Source organism: Paroedura picta, chromosome 16, assembly GCF_049243985.1.
Source record: "Paroedura picta isolate Pp20150507F chromosome 16, Ppicta_v3.0, whole genome shotgun sequence".
NCBI lineage: Eukaryota > Metazoa > Chordata > Lepidosauria > Squamata > Gekkonidae > Paroedura > Paroedura picta.
Genome location: NC_135384.1, coordinates 11,719,351 through 11,729,866, shown reverse-complemented (window position 1 = coordinate 11,729,866; position 10,516 = coordinate 11,719,351). Strand labels below are relative to the sequence as shown.

At 46.1% G+C, this 10,516-nt stretch overlaps 1 protein-coding gene across 1 annotated transcript; it reads right to left on the bottom strand.

The window, feature by feature from the left end:
- Window positions 1-5,751: 5,751 nt before the first annotated feature.
- Window positions 5,752-9,637, bottom strand: LOC143825221 (toll-like receptor 12). The gene has a single exon (XM_077313245.1). It carries the CDS (start codon window positions 9,635-9,637, stop codon window positions 6,821-6,823), a length of 2,817 nt encoding a protein of 938 aa, XP_077169360.1. The 3' UTR covers window positions 5,752-6,820.
- Between the last annotated feature and the right edge of the window lie 879 nt (window positions 9,638-10,516).

Below are 10,516 nucleotides of genomic sequence, written 5' to 3'. Positions count from 1 at the left end.
CTTCTGGGTCCATCGTCTTGGCGCCCATCCCTAGCATCGTATCTCTTTTCGCTTCGCTCTCTAATGGAGGCCCGGCTCTTCCCCCGCAAGTGCTAATCTCATCATTCAGCTGGTTAGCACAAGAGCAGGTGGATGGAAACGGGCCCAAGGTGCAAAGAGGCTCTTCCATCAGCACTTGGGCACGAGACCTGGAAGAGCCACTGTTTGCCTTGAAGGAATACTTGATCTTTGGGGTTGGGGCTGGGAGAGGTTTCCAGGGCTGAATTTCATGGAGTTAGCACAACCTTTTAGGTATCTATTCGATTTGAAGGGCTGTTGGGATTCCTAACCGTGCAGCCAGCTCTGCATCCAGACCGAGCTGTTCCAGTTTGTTCACCACCTTGTCCCCAAGGCCAAAAGTCATGTTAATAATGTGCAAAATGATAAAGATTTAAAGCAGTAACCAAAAATATATATTAAAAACTGGACAGCCACGCAATGTTAAGTATGTTTATTTAAAAAATAGTACTCACCTTATGTGAATCCCCCAAGGGGATTCACATAAATTTAAATTTATGTTAAATTTAACGTACCTAAGCTAAATAGAATTGTTTAGGATTACTTTGTTATTCATTCATGTGTGCTTAGGATGGCAGCCTAGGCCAGTCTCCAAGATATCCAAAACTTTTTTCAAAGGGTTGCCAGCTACTGCTACCACCTTCTGGCCTATTATGCCCAGGTGTTTTCCTTCAATTTCACCTTGCATATCCATTGGGGTTTTCTTTGTCATTCGACACTGATTTTCCTTGCTTCAGCATTCAGTTAACTTTCTGGTCACCGTTTCCTTGTGTTTTCTCCGAATGTAGGCAGTATATTTCTTTTTTAACTCATGGTTTTTGGAATCGAGAAACGTGGATTCACCTACCTAATATGGATGAGCCACTGGCGAATAACCAGCTAGCAACCAGCTGAAAGAATATATGGAGGGCGAAACACACAACAGTCTGCTCAGCTATGTTCTGTCCTCACTCCTACCCTCCCCCCTCCATTTCCTGCCCAGCAAGGGAGGCAGATTTCTCCCCCCCCCCCTGGTCAATTCAAACACCATTAAGTCTCTCTTTGGTGGTTTTTAACTAAGTGCCTCCTTCCCTTCCTCCATGGTTGTCAGAAACCCATCCCTTCTTCTCTCTTTCCCCCTCCCCACACCCCATGGGTCCGTCTGCCTGCTGCTCAGCCATTCCATTCCACAATTGCCCCAGACTTCTTCCTTCCTTCCCTCTCCCTCCCCGAGCATCTCTTAAGCGGGCGCAGCCTCCACGCCATCCATACTGCCTCCACACTGCCCATGCCACCTGCACACTGCCCACTCTGTCACCATGCTGCCCGCGCTGCCTCCATGATGCCCACATGGAGGAGGAAGAAAAAGTTCTCTTTGTTCGCTTTCTCTGTCCCATGCATCATTTTAGAGACCTCTGTCATGTCTTCCTTTAGCCATCTTTTTCGATTCTTGTTTTTCAAATCTGACTTGTGACTGAGCAGCACGGAACTTCATCCATCCAACCCAGGGATGTCCTGGGGAAAACAAAACACATAGCTAGTATCTATCTAGGCTTTACAAAAATATTGAGCCATTAAGGTAGTTCAGGCAGTGAGAAAATGCGAATCTGTGAGCAGTACAACAAAGCAAAGAGTTGAGTTTCTCTAGATCCATATCCCAGTACTCTGGCCCAAGCACCATTTGACCCTGACGTGCATCAAAATCAGATACCTGACAGTTGCATGCATCATTCATACCTCTGCATAAATCTATACAATGTAGCTTTTAAAATGCCAATGGACATCTCTCATCCCCTGTCACATCCATATCCTAAACTGAACTTTGATTCCCACAAATGGTGCTATGTTTCAGATTCCTACGTGAGCCATTTAAATGATACATTATTAGCAGGTATTCAGAAGCGTGGGCAATTCTTGCATCTCCGATATAAAGCCTCCCATACTAGGGCCATCAAAGTCCATGTATGAATGCTTTCGGAACATGCATTTAGTTCCTGGGATGATGTCGATATGGAGAAACTCTAATGCACTTTGGATTTGCATTATGTGTGCAAGTGTGTTTTAATTTTAACGGCTGCTGCCCTCAGCCCAGATAAAAATGTAACACATTAAATTGCAAGAAATACCTGGTGGCACTCAGTAATCCATGGGCCATTTTTCCTGCTTGTGCCTGCTATTACTTCCCAAAGACATTGATCTCAATCAGGGCACAGAGGTAACACATTTCTCCTGCTTCCCCATCACAAACTGTATCGAATTTGCCAAGCCATTACAGAACCTTCAGTTTAGTTCAGGCTGATTAACTCAATCCAAACTTGGAATGTGTGACAGTCCAATGGGCCTGTTTCTTGATCCATCAGTAGCTGAGGTCATTGTTGAGCTTCTCAATTAGCCATTGAATGACCTGGATCGAGTAACACCATAACAGCTGTCCAGGCCTAGGGGTAGGAGGTGATGTAGTTCAATGACTGGAGCTCTGTTCCCAATGTTGTAATCATATCTTATGTGGTGTTTGCCTGCTAACCTTTTTAAAAGCCATGTAAGAAGCAAGCCCAGAAGTGGTTGGAAAGTTCACGCCTTAATAACGGGCATAGACCACTGGATGTTCTCCTGAAGAATCTTTGAGGAACATAGTGGGAGAACGTAGTTTTCTTGCTTGCTTCCCAATCAATTGCTGGGATTTCTGCCACTGAAATTCCTGGTGGTATTTCACAAAAGGAAGTATTGTGAGAAATGGGAGTTTTCGTATTGGGACTGCATCCTCTTATTAAAATGGAATCTTTTAAATTATGGACGACCCTTCTTCCAAGAGCCTTCTTTCAAAGTAGCGCGAATATACCTATCTCTATCGAGCAAAACAAATTATCGGGGCTGCAATGGAGCATTTTGTGACTAGGCTCACCAGGCCAGGTTTTACTATAGAGTTTGGGTGATTCCTAGAAAGGTGGTGTGACCTCAGTTCTGGGTTTCCCCTGGAATTTATGTCACACCCTCTTCAGATGGCACCCCCTCCCATGTTCCCAACACCCTAGACTCCTTCCTAGTGGTTGCCCGCCCATGCTTGTCAATCCCAGCAATGGGTTGGTTTTAAATCCAATTTGAGCTTGAGTATGCCTTACTTTGGAAATACGAGTAATAAGCAAGGCTGATTTAAAGGGGGAACTCCCTGGGATAAAGACGACAAAATGTATCTTTATATCATGTAGAGATTTCGGCAATCCATGTAGTGCTTTAAATACAGAAGTAGGGAATTATGAGGATTGAAAACGGATGACCCTCTTGAGTCCACCCTTGTAGCCTTGGCCTGGTCTTGTCCACAACACAGTAAACGTGGTAGAACACCACTTTCCAAGGCATTCCAAAGCATTCTCTAGCCCTCCTGCTGTTAATAAATCAGCAGCCGACAGCTAAGTTCTCTCTCCTCCACCTATCTCTCCCCCATTGGACATTTCTATCCCCCCCCCCAAGCAGGTGCGGAGAGAGGATCAGAGGAATGGCACGGACAGCCAAGCAGCTCCCCTTAGGATCCTTTTTTCAACTGCCAGGTCTTGAGTGCAGCCGGCTGCTGCTGGTGCCGACTGACAGGGCCTCTTGTGGTCTGAGGTCATTTCTGTTGAGCTCATTGCTCTGGAATCTTCTGGCATGGCTCCCAAGCTATTGGCATTCAGAGCCAAAACCAAGAGACTCCGTGAAGATGGGAACAGCCACCTCCTCTGCGCCAAAGTGCGCCAACTTGGTAGGCCTGTTCCTTCAGAAGTGTACCTTCTTGTAGAAGAGGCCCCAAATCCTTGATTCTCTCTGGATGCTCTTTCTGTAACAATGTCCTGTTTTCTAGGGGAAATAAGAGCAGGAGTTCCAAAGTAGTGTACAAATAAAGCATGGACAAGGTCATCTCCTTGGTGGTTCAGATAATGTATGGTTATTCCTCAGGAGAAAATGTGGGTATATCCACTTGTTAGCAGTGATCAGTTGCCACCATTCAGGAGAGTGTCAGGGGAGAAATGGGGGGAAATGGGCATCACACCAATGCTGCAGACAAACCCAGAAATGACATCTGTCCTTACCTTACCATGAGTCTATGTATGTTTACCTATATGTAGCATGTTCAGAGCCTCTTGTGGTGCAGAGTGGTAAGGCAGCAGACATGCAGTCTGAAGCTCTGTCCATGAGGCTGGGAGTTCGATCCCAGCAGCCGGCTCAAGGTTGACTCAGCCTTCCATCCTTCCGAGGTCGGTACAATGAGTACCCAGCATGCTGGGGGGTAAACGGTAATGACTGGGGAAGGCACTGGCAAACCACCCCGTATTGAGTCTGCCATGAAAACGCTGGAGGGCGTCACCCCAAGGGTCAGACATGACCAGTACTTGCACAGGGGATATCTTTACCGTTACCTTTAGCATGTTCATGTGCATGTAATTCATGTTGCTCTTCCTCCTGCCACCCCCGAGTTAAGAATCCAACCTCCCACATTACTAGTGATTTTGGGACTACTACTACTACTACTACTACTACTACTACCACCACCACCACCACCACCACCACCACCACCACCAGTAGTAGTAGTAGTAGTAGTAAAAGTTTTATTGCATTTAGCCATGGGCATACAATCATACCTAGTAGATAATCCAGACATAATTAAATTTAAAAAACCTTATAAGCAAGAAACTAGAGATAGCTAAAATTGGCTACAGGTTACAAAGAAAATTATTTATTTATGAGCAAATAAAACATTAAAAATATTACTTATATGAATTGGACCTAATTTTTTTCTGGCTGCAAGAGCAATGAGGCCAACTCTATTAGAAACAGAAGAATCAGATTCTCAAATTTCGTAGTGCCCCAGGCGAATACAAATCCTGATTCCAGCCTTCTCATCCTGGTGTAGCCACCATCTCCACATTGTGTTCTAACAGGCTGTCACACACTGGTAATACTGGTAATACTCAAGAACTGTGAGCAGAGCCCCTAATATATTAAGAATAAAACTATCAGTGAACATGCTTGAAGAGCACCATAATTGCTGGGCTGGTGTGACCCAGGGGTCTGGCCCAGCATCCTGAATCGCCTCTTGCTGGTCCAGCCAGTAAGGACTCTATCCTGCTTTGTACCAGAAGATGGCAGTAGGCGTCCTTGTTATGTCTTCCAAGGCTCCTATGTCTAGGATTAAATTTAAGTATCTCTGGGTGTTGAACTGTCAGCATTAAACAGTTAATATGAAGGATTACACCGGAAGATGCTTGTGGTGTTTGTCATAGCCTCAAAGCCTAGCCTCACATAGGGTCACCAGCCCGCAGGTGGGATCTGGAGACCTCCAGGAATTATAACTGGCCTTCAGGTTATAGAGACCAGAGTTCAAGCTCGGTCTACCTCCTGTTACCACCCCTGCCTCTGGGCAGTTTACTTCGGCATCTCCATACCAGGCTTAGTTTACAGCAGGCTTCTCAACCAGGGTTTCATGAAACCATGGGGTTTCTTGATGGCCCTGGAAGGGTTTCCCAAATGGGTAGAAGGTAAATATATATGTGTGTATATTTGCTGTTCAGTGATCTAGTTGGTGTTGGTGCTGAATAAAGAGCTGTTGGGTCAAGAAACTGCATCTGTGTCCTGCCAAACGCACAGATTTAATAGGACACCAAATTTTTATTTTAATTGTATTTAAGATTTCTGGGTCTCCTCTGTAAACAGCCCGCTTGAGTCAGCTTTACAAAGCACATAAGCATAAAAAGACCATAAAAGTCAATAACTGTCATGAAGCTATTAAAAGCCCAGCATTAAAAACAAAGCCAGAGAATAAAAACAGCATTAAAAAATGGCCGCCTACAATGAGCCCCACAAAACAGTTCTCAGGCTAGAAGCAGACTCTTCACGAGGATTTTAAAATTAACTCCTTAATTAAAAGTTCAGCACCAGGCTAAGCAGCAGGTCTCTTTTTTTGGCATCCCGTCAGCAGTCTAATGCCTCAGACACTGTTTGATTAGGTGGTGGGGGAAGGACATGGGGAGAGTAGCATCAATGCCTCTGGGTGATGGATACATGCTAGAGTTTCACTTGGATGAACTGATGCCCCGTCACCATAATGTAAGTTCATGCTGGGTTGCCAAGTCCCTCAATGTTGCCAGTGGCGAATGGTTGGGGGGGGATGCACTCACCAGGAGTGGGGAGGAACACCAGAAACTAACGCAATGTGCCTATGTTACTTTGAAATGATGTAAGCACATTGGGGGTGACACTCTGGCTTTGGGGCAAAATTCTATGGTAGAATTAGCTTCTAACCATAGAGTTTTGCCCCAAAACCAGAGAACCCCCTCCACACACACACACACAATGAATCCGACATCCCAGGTTACGTAGGCACATTGCGTTCACTTCTGGCGTTCTTTCCTTTTGAGGGGTTTAATTAAGTGGGGAGTGCATCCTGAAACTGAGGGACCCCTGCCATTAATCAGCTGGCCAGCAGGGGGGACATCCCAGGAGAAACAGGAAGCGATGTCGTCACACCACTGATGTTTAGGTGATATTCTAGCATTTGAGCAACTGGTAGAAGCCATTTTTACCATAGAGGTTTTGCCCAAATACCGGAGCGCCACCTGGATGTCACTGGCACGATGACATCACTCCTGTGCAATGCTGGCATCATGGACTGGGCCTTCCTCTTTCTCCTGGTAAGTCCCCCCCCTCCATCCCACACCAGCTGCCTGGAGGGATTTGGTAACCCTATCTCCTTTTCCAAATAGGCTCCTACGGATGAAGGAAAGTGGGTTGGCCAATGTTTAGACAAGTGTCTTTAAAAATCGGCCTCTTCCACTTGACAGGGCCTTCTAAAACTATTTCGCAGACTATTCCAAAAGGCAGGCTCAGCAGCTGGATCCTCAGGCCACTTTAAGTAGGTGTTCTTCTTCAGCAGCTTGGCCAGCCGGTGGTAAGCTGAAAGGCGGTACCTGGAAACATGTCCCAAGAACACAAGGATCAATGTATCCTCTCTCCCGGCTAAGTGTCGGTACGTGGCCAGGCTCATCTCCAGAGAACACCAATGGCTACCCAAAGAGTGTCGACTGATCACACAAATGGTCTTCCAGCTATTGTAAAGGTTGTCCATAATGTTGTCCACGGTGGCCTTGCCCACCACAAAGTCTCTGCTGTGCAGGCAGAGTTTCAGGTGAGACAGTCCTTTCTGCTCCAGATTGGGCACCAGACACTGTAGCACCCATTCCTGGTCGTGGCTGCAGTAGGACACAAAGGCATCGTATTGAAACCTCTTCCCCTTCTTCATCTCACCGCGGAGTCTCTGCCACCATCCTCGCAGCAAGTAAATGAGGAAGAAGAGCTCCATGCTACAAGTAGCATGGACTAAGGAGAGCGATATCAGAAAGAGGACCAGAAAGAAAGTGAGGAGGAAGAGAATAAAGTCTGCCTTGAGGCTGCAGTTCTGCTCTACAAAGGGCAAGAATTTTTGAGTTTTCAGCAATGTTGTCAACTCCTGACAGCGGACTGAAGAAGACAGGTCTACATAAATGTCCTCCTTCCTTGATGCCCAAGTAACAAACCAGGCATTGGAGCAGTAGCACCCAAAGGTGATGTCTCTCAGGTACAAATACTTGAGTTGCATCATTTCAGCCTGAAAGCCACTGTCCAGTCTAAGGAGCAAGTCATTTTCCAGAAAGAGAAGACGCAGATTCTTCATATCTCGAAATAAGACACCTGAAATAAATTGCAGACCTGAAGATTGCAAGTGCATCACTTCCAGTCTAGTGAGGTTCTGGAACAGGTACTGGGCATCATCTTGAGATATCTCCTTCAATGTACTACTGAGGTGGAAAACCACCAGGGTCCTTAGGTTTGATAAGTGAGAGAAGTTGACTCCTTTCCAGGATGCAAAACGATAGTCAAAATGTTCTAGCAGAGGGAAATGATGCAAAAACTGATGCCTAGAGCTGTTACAAGAAAATACGACTTTGTGAAGTCTTTCCAGATATATTTGCTTCATATGAGGGGAAAGGGGGTATTTGCATGAGTCCACTTCAAGCTGGGGACAGTCGAGTGTTAGTTTTTCCAGACCAAAGAGAATATCGTCTTCTCCCCGGAATCTAATTCTGGATTTGGATTTAATTTGTAACTTTTTAAGGTTTAGAGCGGGAAACTCTACGTCCAGGTCTGACTCTGGAGAACCAAGGCTGAGCTCTCGCAACTTGTTCAGATCCTGAAAGAAATCTTTTCTCAGCACCTCCATGGGATTGCCGCTCAGGTCTAAGGAGACCAATTTGGATAGGTTGGGCAAAAAATCTTTTTCTAGATGCATAATGCCGTTCCCATTCAGATTTAGAACCTCAAGGCTGCTGAGCTCCGAGAAGGCCAAGGGTTCGATCCTTTGAATGCCACAACTGTTGAGCGAGAGTTTCCGTAAATATGCCAGGCAGTAGAAGGCACCAGTGGACACATGGGTGGCATTGTTCATGGAGAAATCCAGTACCCGCAGCCTGGAGGTGAAATTCGTCCTCCTGTACATTGCTGGGCACAGGGACCAATGGAGCTTATTTAAAGAAAGATCCAACAGGTGGAGCTGAGGCAGTTTATATAGAAGCAGAGGATCTACATTCTCCATGTTGTTGCCTTGAAGAACCAGACTCGTCAAAGAGCGGCATGCATGAAGTTCTTCACCCTCAAAACGTTGGTAGCGAGCCTGGGAGAATTTCAAAGAGCGGAGGGAGAAACGGGAGGCTAGGGCACAGAGCACGAAAGTCTGGTTCCCGTTTATTGGATACGTGCTCTCCAATGAGAGGGAGTCAAGTTCCTCTATTTCTAAGGCCAGAAGGTCTCCGAGGGTCAGGTGGAAATGACTGAGTTTCAGGACCTGGAGAGAACTTCCGCTTTGGTTCGTGGGGCTTGTTTCCTCTTTCCGACACTGGGGCGCTAAGACCGGCTTTGCTGAGATATCATAATGCTGCTTTGTAGAATAGGCTTGTGATTTCCCCCTGCATTTGGCTATAGTCACCTGAGATACTGACCTCAACGATGGGAAGATTTTGAGCCATTCAGAAAGCTGAACTTGGTCGCAGATCCAAATTGAAAGGGACTGCAAGCGGCTGGGAAGCATTATCCCCCTTTGCCCTGCAAGGCAGATATTGTCAAAGTCCAATGTCTGCAGGGAATGAATGGACAGCAACGTATCATCTGGGATGGTGACGTTGATACATGCAGGGGGCCAGTGTCTTATCTGAAGGTGCTGTAGTGTCCTTAAACCTAGGAAAGCCCTTGGTGAGATCACAAGGGCCTGTGCAAGGAGACTCAGATAGATCAGGTCAGGAAACGCTTGAAATGCCTGGTCCTTCATGAGTTTAATCTTCCCTGACAAGCACAAGGCTTGGACCCATTTGGGGACGTGAACGATATCTTCTGGCAGCTCAGCTACATTATTGCATTGAACCACCAGGTTGGTGTTCACAGGAGGTCGGCATAAGGAAAAAAATTTAACATAGCGACTCAGGGGTCCTTCAATTTGTTGGCAATTTTCACTCATCAAAGCAAGACAGACAGGTAGTCCCAGCCAAAACAGGGTGATGACCGTCAGCATGGCTTGTCTATTTTGCTTCATCCACTGTTCCATCACTCAGAAGTTTTGACCTTCTCACTGGATCACCTGCTGAAGAGAAACAAGCACAGTGAGGTCTAATGCAAGAGGGGTGAAGAATGCAATGGAAAAAGGAAACACACAGGGCAGATTCTGATGGGATGCTGTTAAAGAGAGTCAGGGAGATGAACAGTAAGGGGGCAGCTATGGCTCGGAAGCAGAGTATCAGCTTGGCCTGTAGAAGGACCCAGGTTCAAAACCCAGGATCTCCGGTTAAAATAGCCTTTCTCAACTTTTTTATCATCAAGAAACCCCTGAAACATTCCTCAGGCTCCGAGAAACCCCAGAAGTGGCGTGATCATGCAGAATATGGTTGGGAAGCATAGCTGTGTACATACCCACCCAGGCCCCTCCCCTTCCCACACTCTCCAGGCCCACCATTGGTCGGGGGGGCAGGTTGAAATGACCATATACAGTCATATCACTCAATAAATGTTTAACAATTTTTTAAAATATATATAAAAAGTAATTAATTCCCACCTATATGGGAAACCCCTCCAGGGCTGTCCAGAAACCCCAGAATTTCAACCCTGGTTGAGAAAGCCTGGGTTAAAAGTACCAGGTAAGAGGTGATGTGAAAGTGCCTGAGACCCTGGAAAGCCATTGTCCTTCTGAGTAGACAATACTGACCTGGAAGGACCAAGGCTCTGATGCAGTATAAGGCAGCTTCAGGTGTGTTCATGTGTGTTCAAACCTTCTATATATACATTGCCCCCAATGGGGCATTTAATAGTTGGAAGTGCCTGTTTCCACACAGATGTTTTGTTCTGGCTTTGCTTCTTTATAGGGCAGGAAGGTGCTCAATCTTTCAAGCCCTGCTCATGCTGGTGTAATTTGCCTTGCCTTTTCCTTTCT